A 23,138-nucleotide genomic window follows, 5' to 3' on the forward strand; every position below is an offset into this window, starting at 1 on the left:
GAACCGCCTGCCCAGTGGCGAAACTCAAATGTCTCTTCTCTGCGCTCACCTTCATCTCCTTCCTGCTTGGTTCCCCGGATACCAGGCTTCCCTGGAGCTCCCTTCCCACCATCTGGCTCCTCCTGACTGTCCCCAAACACGGTCCTCAGCCAAGGCTTCACCCCCCAGGCCCCTGCTCTGCTGTGTTTGGTGATTCTAGCTCAATGATCCCACCAGGCCCCACCTGGCTGACATCTGCCCACCTCCCCGCCCCTGCAGCTGACCCAGGGCAAGGTCGAGGATCAGGGAACCCATCTTCTTTGGGGATGTATTTAAAGGAAAGGCCAGTTCACATGCGCCTCAGCTCAACGTGTATAAAACCAAACCACCTTCCATTATAAACCTTTCCTGCTCCCGCCTGCCCTCTCTCTACTAATGAAAGCGCTGTCCTACTGGTCCCCAAGCTCAATACACGTCCGTCTTCAACTCCTTCCCTTTGTCTCGCTCACATCCAACTGGTACCCAAGTGCCATCACTGACACTCCTGCGCTCAAAGTCCTTACATGGCTCTTCTCTGCCTGCAAGAGGAAGTTCTAGCTTCTTAGCCACGGCTTTCAGGGCCCTCCCTCCCTGGTTCCTATTTCCCATCCATCTCCTGCTGGTGAAAAGTGAGATGCATTTCCATTTTGCTGACTCAATGCTTTTTCTGTGTTTTCTCACGCTTGACACATCTGATAAATCTCCCATTTCTACCTCCCAAAATCCTATTTGTCTTATAATTTTGGCTCCAACGCCAACTCTCCTGTTAAAAGTGACCCTCATTTCCTCAAGACAGAATCTCTGCTGTCAGTGACACCTTGTGCCTTATCTGGTTCCTGCTCTTCAACCAGAAGAGTCCAGGCTGGGGCATTTTGCTTATTTTTTTTGCATGTGGCCACTATATCCAGTTTAAGGGATTAAGCCACATACAAATGAAGCACTTATATTTTGCTGCTTTTAAGTCTTAAAGCATGGACCTTAGATCATAAGCCTCTGGGAAGTTGTGACTAGAGTCAAGTTTTGTTGCTTTTTCCATCTACTATAAAACACAATTAAGCACTCCATACATGCTTTTACTAGTGCCAGCAATGATAACATGGTTATATCAGACAGCAACACAGATAATTTGGGGGGCGGGGGAGTCTCCCTGAGTGGCTGCGTTGTAGAGAAGACACGCCTCTGAGCTCACACACACCTCACAAGGGGCCGTGACGTGGACCTGCACACGATGCAGGAGACTGTGCAGGGCAATGTTTACACTGAATCACGGACACAGCACAGCCTCCAGAGCCACTGAAGCAAACACGCGGAGAACGAGAGCCCCTATCTAAAAATATTGAAAAAGTGCACCCTGAACAACGCAGGACCAAAGTCCTGAGTGAGTGACAGCCCTACGAATGAAGGATGGGATGTGTCCACCCCCGGGGCCAAGCTTGCAGAAATCCAAGCTCTGCGGCAAAGGGGAGGACCATACGTTATCGTCACCCACTCGGCGGGGCAGCTTTAGTAAGCTTTCAATTAGCTCAGGACTATTAAGAGACTGCGCCAGGGCAGGAGCATCTCTCATCGACTGCACAGGGCAGCCCGGCCACCGTGCGAAGCTGTTCTGATGGCAGGCGCTGAGATGACTCTGGCAGCTCAGGAAATGAATGAATGAGACAATGAGCTGCGGTTCTGCTATTTGGACCAACAGACTTCTCATTTCCTTGATGGTAAGGGAAATTTAAAGGTAATTCCACATCAAAACGCCCAGCACATGCAGGGGCTGTCAAAACTCCAGTTGGGAGGTTTTGCATGCTTTTTCTTTTTTAAACCCTAGAAGCAGAATGATCAATGCCAAATAAAGAAGCATTTACTGGAAAGATGGACCACTCCCAGTGATTATGTTTTAAATGCCTAAGGACTTTTGAAATATTTGCTTTTCATGAAATGCCTCTGTTGAGAAGCCACGGAGCAGAAGTGCCAAGGACACTTTCCTCTTTTTCCTGGTTTTGCCACTTACGAAATCTAATCTAATGGTGAATACTATTCTCAGAGCTCTTTGTTGCATTAAGTGTATAGAAAAATGGTACAGTTTACAGAAGAGGAAGAAAGTAGAGAAAGATCTCTCCTTTCCCCACCTTGGTCTAATTCACAAAATTTTAGCATAAGGTATACAAAAAAGTTGGTCATGAAAAGTTATTTTTTAAAGGGTGTAGAAGCTATAGTTTATATTTAAGGACTAATAACCCAATCCTTTTACCACAGTGGGAATTTAGTCAATATGTCTTTTAAAAAGCTAATGCTAAAATATAAATGACATGAGGGCCGGAGTTAGGTCAGCTTTGTCCACTGATGTGTTTCAAATGCCTGGAATCATTCCGGGTACATAGTAGATGCTCAATACGTATTTCTTGACTGAATGAAAAAAATACATCAGGAAATTATAGTCACTCTAGTGACATTTTATTTATGGAACATTTTACATAATGTTCAATCCTATTAGCAATGCTGAAAATAAAGCGAGCCCCATAATGTCGAGAACAAGTTAACATGTGGAAACCTTCTAGAAAAAAAAAAGTACAAAGGGGTGAAACCTACAAAAAACAAGCAAAAAGTGGAATGTCCATTCTCTTTCTGTAGCAATGAGGATGTGAGGCTGTTTGACGGATTCAACCCCACAAGTAAGTAGCTGATTTTAAAAACCAAGTTGTGTCTGCTTGATTACGACGCTTTAAAGTGTAGCTAACGAAGGGGAAAACTTGACTGCTTGAGATTCACTTGCTTGATAATAAGCAATGAGAAAAGACAGGCCTAAGGGGACACGTGGGCAGGTAAGAGACCCAGGTAATTTTCAAATGAATAATGGATCCCTGAATTAATAACATGCTGAAGAGCAGCATAGGAAAAAAGTACCCCCAAAGTTAAATGGGACCCTGCTTCACGGACCCTGTGGAGGCCCACCTGAGGGCGGCTGGCGAAGCACACGGAATTAAGAGCGCGTTTGAGGATGGTCTTTCAAAAGCCCACATCAGAGGAGATGGTTCTTTTCAAATGAAATCCCTTTATCTGACCTGAGACTCTTACTTATTCTATATCACGACATCAGAATGTTTTGAAAGCCAATCTTCGTAAACTTATTGGAATGAAAACCCTGCTTTCTATGACCTTGTTCTAATGTGCATTGGTATTGATTCATTCTTCAGAAACCTGTCAGACCTGAACATCCACCTGGCAGGTGCGGCTATGTTGGGATTTACTCAAGAGCCAAGTCCTGGTGGTAAGGCAGGGGCGCGGACCCTGCCACACGTCACCACGAAAGACTCAGGGTCCTTCTTAGGGACGCGTGCGCTGAGCTAGACGGAACACGCGGCTTTCAAACCTTTCTCTTCCAGCATTTCTACTTGCTGTTCAACTGAAGTAACACTTGAAGTATGCATGACACTGTGCATGACACACTGTTCCAAATGCAAGAGGGGTTACGAGTAAAGAAACCGTTCCTACTTTACAGGACTTACTATCTAGAAGGTGAGAGACAAGCGCCCAAACAACCAGCCCGCGAAGGAAATAAGTGTTTTAGAAGAAGTAAGAAGAACGTACTATGACGGTACAGGAGGGCAGACCTGAGGCACTGATGGACCACTGCTTCCCTGCTCAACGGCCCCTCGTTCCCTCCAGTCCGCCCTCAGGGAGCTTCTAATACAGCTCCTTACCAAGCAGCCTGCGTGTGACCCAGGTTTAGAATGAGGTACGTATTTATATTAGAAATACACTGTGGAAGCAATTAATTCTTTCCAGAAGGCTTCATGGTGGAGATGACATTTGCACTGATTCTTAAGAGATAAGTATGAGACTACTAAAAGCACTTTTTATTAATTACTAGAAAATATTTTTTTTTTTACTGCTGCTTAATCTATGGAAAGCAGTATAAACTATACTTTTTATAATGTGCATTAAAAACATCAACTTTAGACCTACTCATGAATCTTCCCAACCACTGACACTGTAATAAAGGAGTGATGTAGGAGGTTTTCACAGGAGGAAACTGGAGAGAAGATATTCAAGGCAGAGCAGCCAGTAGGTTTAACAAAGGCAAGAAGGCCGACAGTGTGTTTCGGGGGAGGAAGAATCCCGATGCCGCTGGAGGGCAGGCTGCTGGGGGCTGGGGGGCCGCGGCAGTGCTGGGGAGAAAGGATGGAGGCAGCTCAGGGAGCTCCCTGAAGGCCATGCTAAGGAGTCTGTCCTGCTCTAGTTGAGACCACAGTGAACCGCGTGAAAGTGTCTGAGCCGAGCTGTGGGCTTTGTTAACAGTGGGCAAGATGGAGCTGGTGGCGGCACTGATGGGACAAAGGGAGCTGCACCCAGGGCGGGTGTCAGTGGGAGGGGAAAAAAGACGTTTCAGAGAGAGAACCGACTGGCCACGGTGACTGATGAGATGACAGTGAACCAGAGGCTGGCTGCAAAGGTCACTTCACTGGCTGAGCCTGGGTCAGTGAGGGGGGAGGGTGTCTCAACGGGGATGGGAGGCGGCGGGGACAACAGGTTTCTGGAAGAAGGTCGGCTTCAGACTCCCCGAGGTCGTGGCATCACTCGGCAGCCTGGGGAGATGGCCTCCCCCAGCGCCCTCTGTCTGTCTGCGCCTCTCTCCCGGCCCCATCAGACTCCACCGTGACACTACTGCCCCCGCATTTGACGGCTGGGACGGGGCAGTGCAGGCCCAACTCATTTTCATGGACTTGCCCTGCCTAGCAGAAGGCTCCAGAATGTGGGCTAGGTCTGCCTGTGAATCCATCTCTTCCCACGATGCGAGTTCTTGTGTGACACACGTGCAGAGACACTTAGTGGGGGGGACAAAAGCCTCTTGTAACACTGAAGGGCTCTGGGATGACTCGGAGGATAACTTCCAGGTCCCCAGAGCTCAGCCAGCCTGGTGATAGTGGTGGGTGACACTGGAGGGGCCCACTTGCTGGCCCTCCTTATGTGAGGAGCGTGGGAAAGGTCTGAATCCCATGGAAACACCCTCGGTGTCTCTGTTCCCCTCAAAGAGTCCACAGGGGAGCTTCACAGCCTGCAAGGAGGCGGGCCACGTCTTGAAGATGGGAAAAAATACTGCCTAGACTTCAGAGTGAAAACTATGTGAAAAGCCAATGGTAGGAATGGAAAAATGCTCCCTAGCATTTTAAAATGCCTTCTACTGTCGATAGAAATTATCTATTATCCTGAAGTGTTCACTTGACTGAGTGCACTTACAGAAGCATTTGGAGAATTTTAAAACATCCTTTTATAAAAAAAAAAAAGAAAATAGAAGAAGGTCAGTGGAATAATGTGGTACATGAATGCAACATTATGTTTCAGACAGAAAATGCGAGAGAAATGTTCGCGTGTGGTAATGATAACCCTCTTGCGCAAGTTCTCAAAATTACCAGGCAAAGGCAACAAATCTACAAGCTGGGTAGAAGACAGATATTATTATCTTTCTTTAAGACCTAGCCACATGCCTTACAGACAATTTGCCTCTTTATACCAATATCGAGACTCATGCCTCAAAAACAGGTTGAAAATCGGGTAAGAAGAAATGATCCAAGAATTAATTAACTAAATAGGAGATTGAAGTAAACAAAGGAAAAATTGTCATATCAAAATGAAACACACGAAACACGATTAAATTAGGCTTCAAAAGACCTCAGAGAAACTCATTAAAGGCATAATATGTATTTACCTGGTTTTTATTTTTTCATGATTTAATTTCTAACTTTATTCCCTACCATATGATAATTGCAAGAAACACTTATTCTAACCATGGGCAACTGAGATATTTTTCTTTTTTTTTTTATGTTTTAATTTTAACTCTGCTTTCTTTGAGAAATGTTCTCAAAGGTTGAATCATTTCATCACCAAAATAACTGAGATGATTTTAATGTTTATTTCAAGGCCAGGAGACAAAGAAACCTATTTATTGCCGAAGGGGATTTTTATTTTTTTTAAATTAATGCTCAATTTTTTATGTCTTAAAGCACAGACTGTTTAAAATCATTTATAATAATGCTGTAAGGGAGCTTGTTCCTGGGTATGCAAAATAGAAATGATAAATTTACAATTATTAAAAAAATTAAGTTTTGAGGACTGAGTTGTCCCTTTACTTTCTAGATGGATTTGTCTGAAGCATAAGAGACATCTATCTTTAAAAACAGGGTAAAAACAAGGCCTGTGCAGGAGGGTGGGCTGAAGCTTTGATTCACTTTACAGTTTGAATGGACTGGTTCACGGTTCAACTGGAAGCTCTGTTTTTCATTATTTAGAAAATAAAAAAACACATTGGCCTTGGGACCAGCTTTCTATCCCTTTTATTTCCTGGGAAATTGCTCTGATGAAGTGGAGAGTCATGAATTCTTACTAACCACCTTTCCTGTGACTTTGAAAGAGTCCCTGATGGAAATTAGACAAATAATTTACTTGCACTTAAACGCCAGATTTTTTTTAGTTACACTTAAGAAAAATAATTGAAACGTAGATTTAAATCGTTTCTGCTGCTACACTTCAGGATTCTAATCAAATACTTTCAGCTCTTATGCAAAGCATTCCTCAACGGAGAAGAGAAAAACCACTCTCCCTGACACCTCCGTTGGCAGAATTTCCGGAAGGGCTGGACACCACATTAAGAGCAGAGGGAAGGACGCTTGGCTGAGGTGGGAAGAAAGAAAATGCATCTCAGGACACATTTTCCCTTTCATTCAGGTCTCAGGAAAAAGCTGAAAATGGTCAAATATGTTTCAAGTTCCTTAAATATTCTGGCTATCTTCTTAGGCTGTTTTGAGTGCCCTGCATTTTAAGAAGGTCACTATGTATTTGCGCTCCTGACCATACTGGATGGAATGGATCCACGTACATGGACCTTCTCTCTTACCCCTCACCCTTCACCTCTCCCTCCACTGCTGCTCAGCACCACGCCTTCCACGTGAGACTGTGATCGTGCCAGGCCTCCTCCTGCCTCACAGCCTGTCCTTGCTCTGTCCTCTGCCTGGACACCCTTTCTCTGGATTATCTACGTGCTTCCTTCACTTTCCGCAGGTTTCTGCTCAAACGCCACCTTTCCAGAGGGGGAAAGCCTTCCTCAACCCCTCCCACTCTCTCCATCTTATTCTGCCCGGTCTCTCTGCTCACAGCGCTTGCCTGGCACACACATGGCACACACGACTGCTCATTGTCCGAGTTCCCCTAACAGATGGGGAGACTCCCGGGGGCGGGGAGTGTACATATCCATTCACTGCTGGGTCCCCAGCACCCAGGCCAGGGCCTAAGGCGATACAGACGCTCAAAGCACTAGCTGTCAATTACAATATGACACTGATCAGCTGACAGACACTTTTGCACTTGGCTTCTTAAACCCATGAGCCTTCTTAAAGGAGAACAAAACGTTCAAGTATCAATTCTGATTCTCTGGAATGTCCTGGGCACAGTCCTGCCCAGATATCACAAAGGAAGAATATATTTTCATAAAGTTGAATGAACCTTGCCAAGCAAACGACAGGCCACATACCCTTAACCCAAACGTCCATCACGAGAACGGTCACTTCTGGAAGAGCAGAATAATTTCAGTGTAACGACAATAGTAAACTCTTTAAGGGCTGATGGGCCAAACGGTGGACTCTGGCTCCTTGCCATATAAGGAAAAGTCTTCACAGAAAAAAGAGTTTTCTTTTTTCTCCACCTTGTTACCAACCATGTGGTGAGTTTCTGCTGATTACTCTAAATACAAGGGAGTCAAGGCTGAAAGCCAAGGTTGGAAACATTACAATCATTTACTTTTGCCAAAATAAAGTCAATACTGCTTTCTCTTAAAAAAAAAAAAGCCCATCTTCTTCCTTTTCATATTAAAAAAATTAAAAAAGCATTCAGATTTTGAGGGATGTTTAGTTGTTTCACTCCAAACAAAATATAGTTAAAAATACCAGCTGCTGACTAAAGATCCATGTATAAATGTATAAAATGCATGTACAATGCTCTGTGCTGTTTTTTAATTTTTATTGGAGTAGAATTGATTTACAATGTTGTGTTAGTTTCAGGTGTACGGAGTCTGTGCTGGTTTAATGTAATCTTTTCATAGTCCTCACAGGGAGACGATAATTCTCATTTAAAAAACACTCTTCAAGCTGATTTCTAAAACAGATACATTAGCGAGGTCAAATATTTGTTTTTAAGAAAAAAAATCACTATTATTTTCATAAGCAGGAATATACCATGTCAAAAATGTGTATGTCGTAAAAAGGATTTAAATAACCAGTTTATGTTTTGCATTAGAGTTATAACTTAATCTCTTGAAAAAAACGACAAAGCTGATGTCTCAGGAATATTATCTGTTGCATGAAATGAGGCCCCCATGTAGTCATGGTACGTTTTTGAAGACATTTCAAGAATGAAGGCAACGTCCCATGTGCTGTTGCTCTGAGATGAGGTGGAGGATACAACTTCCAGCCTCTCCTAAACATCTCTTAGGTTTCTCCCTCAAAACTGTACTCAGAAGGAAATGTGTTAGAAACACAATGTTTTGTAAACAAATCAAGGGCTGTGGCAGCTTCACTGCTCCCTGAAGTTGGAAGCCTTAACAAAGCTGGTCTGCCAGGTGCTGTAGCTTTCCTTCTCCATGTTTCTGAAAGAAATCTCCACACTATGACATAAAAGCGTGTTGGACAGTTAGCTCATCTTTTGGGAGCAGCCGATAGAGGGCCCTGGGGATTCCAGTTAGAAGGGGGCTTGTAAGTTGTTCAGGCCAACTCCTCCACGTACCAGAGGAGAAGGTGAGATCATCCATCAAGGCCCAGAAAACACAGAGAGGAAGGCAAGCCAGCAAAACGCTTCTTAAAAAACAAATCCCGGTGTCTAAGCAACCACATTATGTCTGGCTCCTATGAAAAAGAAAACGGCATCTGCCTTTGAATAAGGCAAAAGAATTTCTAAGGGGTGGGGGGGGAAAGAAAAAAAACACTTTAAATGACACGGCCCAGAATAGGACCACAAAGGAACAACAAAGATGGTCCCCTCTAGGCCACGGTGTTGAAAATCAAATGTAAAGGATGGCGCTGGTGTGAAATATCATGACGAAGATGATTCGGGATTTTGAGATTTAACAGAGAATTCTTAAATTGCCAAACCAAAACCAAAAACACAACAACAACAAAAAAAAACAGGAGAAAAGAGCATTCCTGAGAGACTGAGGCTCCTCATCACGGGGAAACCTCGCGAGGACTGAAGCGACAGTACATTTGTCAAACAAAATGAATGTGCGAGAGTCAATACCCGGGTGGACTCCCGCGCAAAACCTTTTTTCTCATTTTATCCTTGGAGGATAAAAACACACGTGCTCAAACTCTGTTTCTTTAAAAGACACATGCACCCCTATGTTCACAGCAGCACTATTTACAATAACCAAGACATGGAAACAACCTAAATGTCCACTGACAGAGAAATGGATAAAGAAGAGGTGGTGAACATTACCCAGCCATAAAAAAGAACGAAATAATGCCATGTGCAGCAACATGGATGGACCTAGAGATGATCTATCATACTAAGTGAAGTAAGTCAGAAAGGCAAGTACCACATGATATCACTTATATGTAGAATCTAAAATATGACACAAATGAACCTATCTATGAAACAGACTCACAGATATAGAGAACAGACTTGTGGTTGCCAACGGGGGCGGAGCTGGGGAGGAATGGACTGGGAGTTTGGGATTAGCAAATGCAAACTATTATATACAGAATGGATAAGCAACAAGGTCCTCCTACTGGACAGCACAGGCAACTACATTCAATAGCTGGGATAAACCATAATGGAAAAGAATATAAAAAAGAATGTATATATGTGTATAACTGAGTCACTTTGCTGTACAGCAGAAATTAACACTGTAAATTAACTATACTTCAACAACAACAAAATAAATTAAAAACAGGCAAACAAAAATGGAAATTAAATAGGTAATTAAGCCTGGTGCCCGGCTCGGTCTGGATGCGTCCACCCTGCACTTGGCACTGACCCCGTGTCCTGTCTCCCAGAGGCAGGATGACCCCTTACCGGGACTGGTGAGGGCTCCTAGGGCGCTGCTCGTGGTGGAGAGAGGATTTGCATTGGTGGTAGTGGCTGAGGTCTGGGCTGCGGCTGCAGCCGCCGCCAGCGTTGCCAGGTTCTGTAACTGTAAAGCATTCATGCCTGCGGGAGGGGAAGAGAGAGGCAACGTCAGCAATAGGCCCACTTCTCCTGTTTCCAAAAAGAGAGGGCAGGGGACATGGGCAGAGAGCTCCGGGATGGCACACTCGCCCCAGCTGCCCTGGGGACTCATGTGTCCCCACGCAGCCTGTGCCGACCCAGCACCCTCTTCCCAACGCCTCCTCCCAGGCTGCGCAGGTCATCCTTAAAGATAAGCAACAGGTTTCTGCGTGGACCATGGACAGCAGGGCCTTCCACCTCGTGGCTGTCAAGAAACTGTGAGATCCGGGCTAGGACAGCTGGAGTTTCAGGGGAAACTCTCCATCCCTCAACTCGACAGGTACACGTACGAGGTATTACAGAAGAAATGATGTTTTATGGCTCTGAAGCTGCACTGATTCAGCTTCCTGGCTCCACCGGCTGTGTGACTCTGCACAAATTTCTTAAGCTCTCTGTTTCCTGCTTCCTGAGTCCGTGGTAACAGTTACTGTACCTTCCCCACCATGGTGGTTGTGCAGATTAAATAACTCGATGAATGAGGACCACCCAGCGTAATAACCGGCGCGACGTGAGCCCCCAGCAAACGTCAGCAACTAGCGCTGCTGTTACTCTTATTATCGACCCTGAACTCCTCTCTCCAGGTTTATGTTGAATGTGAACTTGAAATCGCGTCCACGGCGGGAACTCAAATAATGTTTGCTGAATGAAAGAATGAAAAAAAGTGGCAGTGCCATAATATTTTTATTTGTAAAATATTTGTGTTTGCATTTTAAACGTATCTGTATCTGCAAGAGGAAATACTTTTTAACTGGAATGAATCGAGGGCTAACGAAAATTAAGAAAAGAATAGCAGAGAGTAAGGAAACTCTGCTGAGAGGTCTGGGGCTGATCCGTCACAGGGGTGCTGGCAGGCCCTGGGGGGCTCGGGCCTGGAGCCTGTGCTGTGTACACTTTTAGTATCTTTTCTCCCCCTCCTTCTGTTTCTCAGTACACAGGTTCTCTGCACAAAGTCTTTTTCCATGACTCACTTTACCCCCACGTACATTCAAGAAGCAGGAAACAATGGTCCTCTCCTCATATAGAGGAATTTTATACAGAAAGATATTGGACTTAAGTCATCAGCTTAATTTTACCTTCTTATGTCTCAAATCTGGGTACTCAATACATGGCTGCTGAGCAAACATAACCTGCTTTATAACCGGAGACAGTGGTCTAACAACAGTGCTGGGTGGGGACGGGGGGTGGATGGAGGGGCAAGAGAATGTTCTAGCAACACACCTGCGAAGCCCCCGGCCACCATGTGGAGCCCTGTCTCAGCTTGGCTCAGAGCCCGGCTGCCAGGCTCACTTACCCTGCTCCTCCGTCCTGGCTGCTTCATTCAGGACTTATTTCTACTCAGAAAAGAGTTCCCCCAGTCCATGCCGCAAAATGGGTTCTCATTTTGCTCAAAATGATATACCACCTTCTTGCAGGAGGCACCCAGTCCCGTGGCTTACGGTAAAAGCCGGCACCTGTTTCTCAAACCCACGTAGTTCCTGGGGATGCTGAGAAGCAGGACAAAGCACTGGGGGCATCCTGTGAACGTGACCCCGCTCCATGGAGCAGGGGACACTGGGAACAAAGCTCTCTCCTCCCCTCAGATCAGGGGTCAGACACAGTGGTTCTCATGAGACCTTGGGAGCGGAAAAAGCCCAGGGCCTATTTTTCAGGTTTGCTTGAGGAAAACGGAGCTGGGGGAACAGAGCTTGAGTGCAGACACCATCGGACACTCCCCCTCCCACCCCTACCCAGGGGGCAGCTCCTGAAAGCAGCTGAACGCACTCATGCTGGCATGACCAGGGGCCGTGCTTGGGGTGATGCTGCTGGGCGGGGGCGGGGGGGGGAGTGTGTGTGTGTGTGTGTGTGTGTGCGCGCGCACGTGCGTGTGTGTGCGGTGCACCAGCACGGACCTGCCTGGCTGCCACGGCCCCTCTAATGTGCTAAGGACGTAACGCAGTCGACCAGACACCGTTACCAACAGGCGGCTGCGCAGACGAGAGGAGGGTTTAGCACCGACGTTAAAGTCTGCACATCTGGCAACGGTTAATGATCAGCCGAGCACCCTCCTCGGCCTGGGCCGGAGGGTCCCCCGGGGCACCTGCTCTGGCCTGCCTGGTGGAGCCACGGCCTGATTCTGGGGCTGGAAGGAGCTCAGCCCGCTCATCTGGGTCAGAGCCCCACAGACCCTCCAGAGGCCGAGGCATGTTCCCTTGTAGGGTGATGACAGTCTGTGTCTAACGCGCACTTTCTGCACGTTATCCGTAAACTCCCCATCGCTGTTCCGAACTCTTGCTGCCTTCACCACCTCCTGCTTTCACATCGTTTGTACGGATTGCTGACCTTCACGACTAGATGCTAAGTTCCCTGAGGACAAAGATGCCTTGTTCGCTTTCAAGTCCGTCCACACACACACACACACGCACACACATGGCTACATTCACTCACACACACACACACACGGCTACATTCACTCACTCACACACACACACACACGGCTACATTCACTCATAGTAGGTGATGGGTGGCTCCACGGAAGATGAATGAACAGGGCCACACACAGCATGAAATTATCCCACGCTGCTATAAAGAGCACTGTTGGGACTTCCCTGGTGGTGCAGTGGTTAAGAATCCACCTGCCAATGCAGGGGACACGGGTTCGAGGCCTGGTCCGGGAAGATTCCACATGCTGCAGAGCAACAAAGCCTGTGTGCCACAACTACTGGCTTGCGCTCTAGAGCCCATGAGCCGCAACTGCTGAGCCCGTGTGCCACAACTACTGAAGCCCGCATGCCTAGAGCCCGTGCTCCACAACAAGAGAAGCCAACGCAATAAGAAGTCCATGCGCCGCAATGAAGAGTAGCCCCCACTACCAGCAACTAGAGGAAGCCTGCATGCAGCAATGAAGATCCAATGCAGCCAAAAATAAAATAAATAAATTTATTTTAAAAAAAAAGAAAAAAAAAGAAAAAAAAAATAAAGAGCGCTGTCTACAGACCCAAACAAGGTTTTTCTCTGTTCTTAGTTCTTTAGTATCTACAACAGCCTCAAATATTGACTGTTTCCCTCAACCGTTAATTAATCCCTTCTACAAACATTTATTAGGACTGTGCGTTTTCCTCATCTCACCCACCGACACTCAGCGCTGTCCCGGAGTCCCGCCGACCACACTCGGGCTCTCTGTCCCACCGTCCTCTCCCTGTGTGTCCCCTTCCACCCCTCACCCCTGAGGGGCTGCCCCACTCAGCCCCTCCCCGCCTCCGCTGCCAAGGCTGGGCTCTGGGGCGCCACACCGGGCAGGGCCAACTCTGTCCAGCCACCGCACTGCACTGAGGGGGAGAATACAGACCAAAGGAAGCAGAGATGAAGCCGGGAAGGAGAGGCCGTGGTGACCCCAGCATCTGAAGGAATGGGGGGTGGCGCAGGAGGAGGGGGAGTGTTAGATGGAGAGAAGCAGCAGCAGGACCCACAGGTGCCGCCCGGCCAGCCAACCGTTGCCACGTGGCCGTGACAGGCCAGAGCCGGGGCCACACCCAGAATTAAGTGGGGAAAACAAGACATTCCCCGCCCCAGGAGGCTGCTGGAGACCAGAACGGAGGGGAGCCAGGGACTGGGGGCAATCCGGTCCATTACTGGAAACAGGCCTAGATCCAGAAGCTCATTCTCATGCGTCTTTGGTGTTTGTTTTTTATTTTTAACATCTTTATTGGGGTATAATTGCTGTACAATGGTGTGTTAGTTTCTGCTTTATAACCAAGTGAATCCGCTGTACATATACATGTATCCCCATATCCCCTCCGTCTTGCGTCTCTGGTTTGACAGGGATGAGAAGACGATAGGGGAGCGCCGGGCGGCTGTGGTGCTGAAGAGGCCGGGCCGTCCTCCCAGTCTGTCCCTTCCTGGTCCTCCGTGCTGGCTCCGGGAGGCCCCCCTCCTCTCCTGCTCACTTTTCTGGGTGCAGTCCTGTTCCCAGCCCTGACCCCAACATTCCTCCCTTTGACCTGTCCTGCACTCCTCGGGCCTGGAAGGCACAGCTCTCCCTGCTGGTGACAACAGTGACAAGGACCCTGTTTACTGGAGGCAGCACGGGCTCCGCCTCCAGGACATCTGGGCTCCAATCGGGCGTGGCCTACCCTCTGCCAGCCTCCCTGGCCTTGAGCACATTAACTGTCAGCCTCTTGGATTTCTTGGCTGTGAAGTAGGTGTAAAATTGAACGGACCTCGAGGGTAAAGAGAGTAAATGCTTCGTACACTTGAAGCTAAAGAACAACTCCCAGGGCAGAGCAGACTCTTATCAGCTGGAAAATAATCACAACAGTATCTCCCCCCAGTAATGAGGATAATGGTACCAAAGACAAAGCATGTGCCGGACACGCTAATCACGCTTAGTTAGTATTTGTAACAAACCCACGTGACGCTGGCACTCTTGCAGTCCTACGTGCCACAGAGAACAAGGGAGGTCAGAGCCCTGGGGACAGGAGGCTGGTTCCCGGTCCCTCCCTGCCCCCCGGGCCTCCCCACACCTGTGCCTCTGTCCCTCTGGGTTCCCACCTGGGAAGTGTGTGGGGGGCACGGGGAGGCAGTGAGAGGAGGGAAGGGGTGACGCACACAGGGCCTCACAGGAAAGGGGCCGGGACATCAGATGTAAACGTCCACCGGCTCCTAACACTCGCCCGTCACAGCCTTGCTCCTTCTGACCGAATCTCAGCAGAGAACGGCTGTGGGTGAGGGATGCTGCCTGGCATGAGCACGCGTGGGTCCTGGTTAGCAGAAGCACAGGGTCCAAGGACGCGTGTACAGTGGTGCCCCTGCTTGGCTTCCGGGCACCTGAGCCCCAGAGGGCCCAGAACTGAACCTGTGCTCTGCGTCAGCAGCTAAGAACCCAGCTAACCAGGCACTAGATTTTGTCTTGAACTCAATCAACCCTTCAGTTTCTTACCCTCATTTCCTCTCCCCTCCATGCTCAGAATCCAGACATCACAGACCCCGGCCCACGCATCCTCGGGCAACGGTGAGCCGCACCCTCTTCTGAACACTGAGCGGGTCACGTGGCGGCTTCCCTCCTGCTTGTCACTTAACTCAGGGGCTCTTCACTGGAGCTCCCCTGATGACATATGATGGGGGGGGGTCTCTGAGCTCCCTGAAGTTTTACGAAAAAGCATGTGTATGATGCATGCACTTTTTTGACAGCAGATCCTAAGAAGCTGGAGGACTTCCAGTGCCTCTAGATAGCCTAAAAGTGATGGATGTGAGTCCTGGTAGAAAACCATCGAACGAGAGGCCTGGGGCTGGTCGTGGCGACAAGAGGAATTGAGAACAGATCAGAGCTCGGGAGGGATGGTGCAGAGAACGCAGAAAAAGGATGAAAGAAGAGGGCTCTTTCTCCCCCTCAGAACCAAGATGTATACACAGTCAAGCCAACGGAAGAAAACAAAACCAACTAGAGATTCTCCAAGAACATGTAAGCTGGTGGCTGACACCAGGGCAGGTCCCATGCCACGGCTGGAGCTAGGAAACTGGGGGCAGTATGCACGTGGGGCCTCGACAGGTGCTCCTGCCCACCTCCCGTGGGTCTCGCTGTGCCTGGACGTGGGCCACGGGGCCACAGAGGCACCTGTTCCCTGCACGGTGTCTTTCTGTCCGGCCAGGTGGAGGCCCGAGGCTCATTCTCTAGTCCATCCCCCCAGAAAGAAACCCTCCCAGGGAGGACACCCCTGCACCACTCCCGGGCCTTCCGAGCACTGCTAACGTCGGCACATCACAGGGGTACATCTGGGGTTCCGTGAGAGCCTGGGTGACTTCCGAGGGGCAGAATCTCTGGACTCGTCACCGACAGCAGCGCACATCCTCGCTGACGGATGTTTTGGCTCTTCCCGCCCCGGATGTTCCCAGAGCCAGAGGCCCCTCACCTGTAGTGTGGACGTGTCCCCTCCCCTCCCCTCCCATTTAGGGAAGGGGCGTGGGGGCCACGCTGCTGCCGGGAAAGGCGTCTGTCCCACGCTGGGAAAGCAGCTCGGAAGCTTCGTGGGGACACACCCCGAGCTTCATCCTCTACCTCCTCGACTGTACCAGGCTTTCCAGGTACCCACAACACCGTCTCTCCAGACCTCCAGCTGCTGCAGACTCAGCCCCTGGACGGGCAGAGTTACCCACCAGGGCCCGGCCAGTCCTGGGCCCACCAGGCTGTCTGAGAAGGGGTGTCTGCTTCTGCTGACTTTGAATTCACATTTCTGGTTGTTCCTCCGTCTGTTTCTGTTGTGAGCACACCCTGTCCTGTCCTCCTCCTCCGTTCCTTCCACAGCGCCTCTGCTTTTCCACCCACCAGCCCATCTCGCCGCGGCTCCTCCCACACGAGGATCCTGAAAGGGCACCGGACGGGAGGCGTGGGGGGTGTGTGGGTGTGTGATGCTGATTCTGGTTTGGCAAATAGCTCTTCTCTGAGAAGAAAAACCCCCGCATTTAACCTCACAAAGCACGCTGCTCGGATGGGCACCCGTCAAACCAGGGGCAACAATCTGGGTGACGAGAAATGCAAAACATTTAAATGAGTTTTAGGAAATCCGACAGTGTGCCGAGATCGAGAGGGCTAAAAAAAAAAAAAAAAAAAAAAAAATTGGGGGCATACAGGGCTTCAACTTTTCACTCATTACTCAGGAAAAGAAAACCCTTCTCCAAACGAAGAAATTATGTGCCAAACAGATGCACATTATGCCTACTTGAAACTTAAGATTAAAAAAAAATTATTTATAAGGAGAAGAGCATGAAAATTTAATTTAATGTTCACCTTAGGTAATTCTGTCTTATTGTTCGGAGCAATTACCATAAATCTGCATTTCAATAAGCGAGAACAGATGTCAGTTGTTACAAGCGCTTGCCAATCAGGTCTGTTAAAAAGTGACAGATGGGGGTGGTAATGGCACATTCTCAGAAGGCCTGTTAGCACTTTCGCAGGAAGTGTGGGTTGCGGAGGCTGCCTGGCTGTGGGAAGAACTTGGGGTCTTCGTGGGTCCAGTCTGCACACCTCCCAAGTGTGTCCCCTGACGTGAGGTTCTCAGCCTCCAATGCACAGTCTTTGCCGAAGTCTTCCCTCTTCTCCGCTCGTCACAGACATTCCAAGCCTGCCTTTGCTGGGAGGGGATCTCCAATAGGTAAAGTAGTTGCGATGTTGTTGTTTCGGGAAAATATTTGCCCTTTATGATTTCACTGTGACTTTGGAAACTTAGGCCAGATATTCTGGAAGCGAATTACTACCAGCTTTCCTGAATATCAGAAGTCAAGGGAAGCAGTTTTCCCTTGTTTATCACAAGATGCTCTTCTTTGGCCATCGCTTCTTAATCTCTGTAATCTCTTACTAACAACCCCTCACCCCTGAAAAATACTCCCCCTAACAAAAAACAACCCCCTCTTAATAAATTTGGAATGTTGTCCAGAGTGAAAGGAGGAGGTTTTCCTGTGGCTGACTCAGAATTGCTGCTTTTTGAGCAGTTTTGGGGTTCTCCTGCACTGTTTATCGATGGCTCAGGGTCGTTTGTTATTTGGCCTCTTCAACCGTTTGTGCAGACCAGTCACCGAGGCTCATGTTGACAGAACATACCTGGATTTGTGGAGACGCGGAGCGCTGTGTGACCATCTCGGGGGCCAAAGGGAGCTCGGGGTTTGGATCAGGCCAGTTTGTAATGTGGATCTGCCATTTATTAGCTTAGTGACTCTGGGCAAGTTTGTTAATTAACTTCTCTCTGCCTCAGTTGCCCCACCTGTAAAATGGGATGCTAATGGTCCCTATCTCATAAAGCGTTTTGATATTTGGGAATTCTGTATCCTAATCCATATAATGCCATTGCCTGGTCCTTGGGCTCACAGAACTTATTCGAACTTTTTGTACTTCAGTTTTCCCAACTGTTACGTAGTAACAAGTAGTGGTTTTGTCCTTGGCTGTGCTGTGAGGATAAACCCCACGATTATTTCAAGAAGCTCTGTGAAAAACAAACTTGTGCAATACTACCCTTGTTTTTCTAACACGATGCTTTTTTGAGATGATAGTTGTTATAAAGAAGTGAAAAACCGGAAAGCCACTTTCCCCTTAATTCCTTCTTCTTCAGGAAAAATCCAGACTCTTGGCCTGAACACAGACCCCCACGTTTTTGAGATTTCAGAAATTCATGGAATACCACAGTTGAGTGAGAAATGGACACATTTTTATCAGAAGTTATGAGAGGGAAAGTAAAATCAATCGACTTGAAGGATGCACATAAAAGCAGTCAGCTTATAAAAATTTTATCCTTACTAATCTATTTTCTGCTTTTTAAATTTCAGATTTAGTAAAGGTTCCCTTTTATAAAATCATAAAACACGTCTGAAGTTATTTTCAATTTGAAAGGAAAATGGTAAGTTTTTTTTTTTTTTTTTGAAAAAAGAAGTATAGTTGATGTCTCATTCAATTTTATTGATGTAAGCACTTAGGAACTTGTCGCCTCCTAATTTTTTTTTTTTCTGTTTTTTTCCAGCTTTCTTTTATTTTCTCCTCAAACAGAAAATGTTTACTCATTCAAATGAGACATTTTAGACTCTAGTGAGACACCTCAATTTCCTGAAGGACAGACCATTCTTTTCTGAGAGCTGTTCACAACACAGTATTATTGTTTTCCGAAATGATATTTCACTCTTTGGTGATGGTGCTCTCAGCAGCAGTACTCGAATTTTCCACGTGGAATTTATTCTCTGTCCCTGGAGGACATGAACGTGGCGTCTGAATTGTGGAGGTGCCCGCTCTCACTCTGCCACAATCTCACTCAACTCACCAGCATCGTAAGCCCAGGGGTGCTCTGGGATGAACCACCTCTCGGGCTCCTTCATGTTGCTTCCACCGTGTATGTCAATACCACGCGCTGTGTAACACGTATGACGCTGTACCAACTCGCTGATCCCAAATCTTTGACAACTCATTCATGAAGATACAGTCGTTAGGTTATGTAATGGTCTGTGGCTTAGACATCGGGCTAAAGTCAAATTTCTTAATTAAAAAACCAGGTATTTCACTTAAGCTTCATTGGGACTGTATCCAACACATAAATTTGCACCTGCCAAATTATAAATTTACTTACTCATCCACGCAAAAACAGTCACAAGTGCCACTTAGAGGAGTGAGGGCCGAGGCCATGCCTTCTTGGAGCATCAGTGATTCAGAGGTGAGGGAGGAGGGGAAGGAAGAGAGGGTTTTTAGGGGAACGCGGAAGAGGGCCCCCCCCACAAGTCGGTGCTCTGGGGAAACGTCCTCCAAGAAGGGGCCTCTATGATCCATCCACTTTCTGAGACTGGTTTAGGTGACTGGTGGTGACAAAAGTTAAGCCCTACTCTTGGGAGAAGATGAAAGAGCAGGGGGCCAAGAGCACTTGGTGGAAAAAAATACCCCAAACCACGACGCTTCCAACACTTGGGATGATGAGACCTGATTTTCCACAGCAATGAAGGGTACTTGTTATAGAAATGGCCAAGCAGACAGAACCCTGACATCCACGTCCTTGGTCCTCACTACTCGAGGTGACAGTGGAAAATAGGCCACTCGGCCTTCGAATGCACAGCCTGGGCAGCCTCGGTGCTCAATTTAATGCCGAAGGTTCGAGAAAGGGATATTTTGGAGAGCCGAGCGCATTTACAGACCACCTTTAAATTAGCCATCTGCCCCATGCACCTTCTAAGGTGATCCCCAGATACCCTCCGTTTTTAAATGAGCACACGGCGTGCACATGTTACCATCCTGACCTGACCTGGCGAGCCACGGGCGCCTGTGGCCTGATGAAGAGTGACAAGGCGCTCCGTCCACCCGAGAAGACATGCCTGGCAATAGCCTCAGGACCCAGTGACCTTCTTTGCATAATTCAACTGTGGGAACGGGAGAGCCTGAGGCTTCCTCTAAGGAAAGACTCTAATTCTGGATCTGGGTGGGTCCCTTCGATTAGAAGAAAAACGAATCTTGCATTGGTGGAAAATGCAACAAATCTCAGCATTTCTTTCAGAGCTTGCAATCTGGAAGGTTTTCTCTTTTTAAAACGTAGAAAACTGAATATTTTAGTTCTGTCTCTCCAATCCCCTTCACAGAACTAAAAATAAATCAACTGTTCAAGGCGATGCTCAGCTCCAAGGCCAGCTTCCCCAAATGTATTCGTCAACATTCTGCTGAATGGTTTCACTACTTATTATTTTAACATGTATTTTTTTCCCGTAATAATCCAAAAGTGTTATTACAACAGAACAAGCTGGGGGTACCAGCAGATTTAAAGCCCCAAGGGTAACTGAGCATTGTTTTTACTGTAGGCGAGTTATGTCCCATCAGACAAGTTACCATTAACCCTGGAGGCCACCACGAAAGGCTGGGCTGACAACAACTGGACATATAGGAGCAGAAATCTACGTGTGCTCATTCCAAGTGTCTCCAGATCCATTCAAAGTGAAACAAGGAAAAAAACCCCCACAAGGATATGCATGTGGGAGGGAAAAAGAAAAGAGAAAAAAAAGGAGTTTTTGTAGTGACAGATAAGGAAATCAGGCTTTTATTCTGTATATCCTGGGTTCATTTCATTGACTCAGGGTGTCCTTGATGAAAACAAACTGTGCTCGATTCTAATATGCCAAAAACCTGTTCTCCTCGCCTGCGCTCCCCAATCTTTTCAGAATGAAGCAAGGAAGAAGCTTCCTCACTGCTCCTCATGGCAGGTTCCTGGCACCTGTGTTCTGATTCATTGTGCGGGCTGCCTTCCCTGGCCCCGTGGTGTGGGTTAGGATGTGAGCCTGGAAGGTGACACAGCAGGACTGACCTTTCACTAATCACTGCCCCTCAGTTACTACTGACACAGCTCATAATAAAAAGAAATCCTTGATGAGCCGGCTTTCAAATCCAGTCCCACTTTGATTTTGCTCAAGAACAAAGATTCTACTTTCCCATAAAAGATTCTGATGCACAATTCTGTCAACTGGGGTTCAGAAGTTAAAAAAAAAAAAGGCACCCTGTTAATTGTCTGTGGTTATCAAGGGACTGCAAACGGTATCAGAGATAGGCCTGCAAGCCTGGCTTTCATTACGAAGGTCAAAACATTATTATTGACTGTCTATTATTAAAATTTTAGAGGGATGTCAATCATGGCAGCTGCCCTGGATATAGGAATCTTGTTGGAAATCCCCCAGCAAGCAAACCCATTTTAAAAAAAAAAATAAACACAACTCTGGAGGGTACTGTGCAGGAATTCTCAGCCCCCCAAATTTTCTCATAACTGTTGGAGATGTCAGAGTTAGAAGATCAACTTCTGAGCAGCTGACTCTAATTTTAATACCTAAGCCAGAAAGCAACTAGGACGGGTAGTTACCCTTTGTTCTTCTTTTCCCCAGCTTCTGAACCCACCCCAAATTCAGACAACAGCACGGTCAAAAGGCAAGGCTCACTTCATGACTTACCAGCCATTTGCTGAATGCCACTGAATGCACCCAGGTTGCTGGAGGAGGTGGCCTGCTGCAGAAGCTGCAAAAGAAAAGAGAAAGGTACTGTCAAAATGAAGTGGAGCTTGGAAAGGTGCTGTCAAGGGAACTTCCCAAGTCCACTGAGGGCACGTCCAGTTCCCTTTACATTTACATAGTTGGTTGCTGCTGCCTGTTAATGGGCTGAAGGTTCTGAGAGTTGGGGCTATAAATCCATATTAATGTCTAATCTCTATTAAGAAACACAGACACTGGGGAAACTCAATAACGTAGCTGCCTTAAAACAATTCATCAATTTACTCTTTTTAATGACCAGGTGTTAAATCTATGGGAACCAACATGGCGTGACTAATGCTATCTCTCTGGAGCCTAGTAGTTCCTATAACTCATCTCTGTCAATCGCGGTCCATCCCTAGGTCTCCTCCGCTTTCCTTCACAGCTCAGTGTCCTACAACCTTCATTAGAGAGGTATAGATTCACTGACTCTTGGGCTAACAGAGAAATCACTGTAACACCTACAGACGTTAAGTGTACGTATCTGCAGCCATAGAGTCACTATCGTGACTTCATGACCAAGACAATGGTCACCCATTTTAACATGGTCTTCGTTGGCAGAGAGCAACATACTACTTGTCAAAACTCAGAAGTATCTGGTGCTACATATGTTGATGCTATGCATTATAGATATATCAGCATCTTTTAAAAAAGAAATGAAGACAGCTGTGAAAAGGTCTCTGTATTTTGTCCCTAGAGCTTCCAAAAATACATTTAATCCCCCATATATAAACGGTAGGTACCACAAGGTAAAGGCATGTGGTTACTGTTCGAAAGCACTCCTTTATTCATCCACATCAATTGAATTATAGGTTAACTTAGGTGCTATACTAAGTGTCTGACTAGGCTTATTGATATTCTCCTTTTGGTTGATCAATACAGCCGCAGTTTGTACCTGGGGTCAAGTGTGGAGTTATCTCCTATACTCAAAAGTCCATGGATGCTAAAAGCATAGATTCAACAAATTTATTATTAAAAAACTGCTATGGTACTATGAGCTGAGGAGGAACCAGATGAATCCACTATTTAAAAAACAAGCTCTCGGAATTTGTTTGGAGTGCTGCAAACCTAACGGAGAGCACTGCCCCTCCGCCAGGTAATGGTAGGTCTCCTCAGCTTAAGAAGAAGGAAACTCTACAACTGGATGTGACTCAGAAATGGGCATCTAGCAATTGACTTAAAAGCACCGAGTGGAATATCGGTGGCTGATTCAACTTCAGTCTTGGTTACAATGATTAATGTAATCCCTATGGGGATTAACATGAACAGCTGTGGGCCTTCCCTGGTGGCACAATAGTTAAGAATCCGCCTGCCAATGCAGGGGGCACAGGTTTGATTCCTGGTCCAGGAAGATCCCACATGCTGTGGAGCAACTAAGCCTG

General features: G+C 47.1%; 1 protein-coding gene across 4 annotated transcripts in view; it reads right to left on the reverse strand.

Moving 5' to 3' along the window:
- Positions 1-23,138, reverse strand: part of CELF2 (CUGBP Elav-like family member 2) — a 529,929-nt gene that overhangs the window by 36,253 nt on the left and 470,538 nt on the right. For all 4 annotated transcript variants that reach the window (XM_082618267.1, XM_082618268.1, XM_082618269.1 and 1 more), the window contains 2 exons: positions 21,682-21,745; positions 10,069-10,203 (listed from right to left, as the gene is read on the reverse strand). In XM_082618267.1, the coding sequence (XP_082474393.1) occupies positions 10,069-10,203; positions 21,682-21,745 (199 nt within the window). The remainder of the gene's footprint in view (positions 1-10,068; positions 10,204-21,681; positions 21,746-23,138) is intronic.

Source organism: Mesoplodon mirus (assembly GCF_964341445.2).
Source record: "Mesoplodon mirus genome assembly, chromosome: 4".
Classification (NCBI taxonomy): domain Eukaryota; kingdom Metazoa; phylum Chordata; class Mammalia; order Artiodactyla; family Ziphiidae; genus Mesoplodon; species Mesoplodon mirus.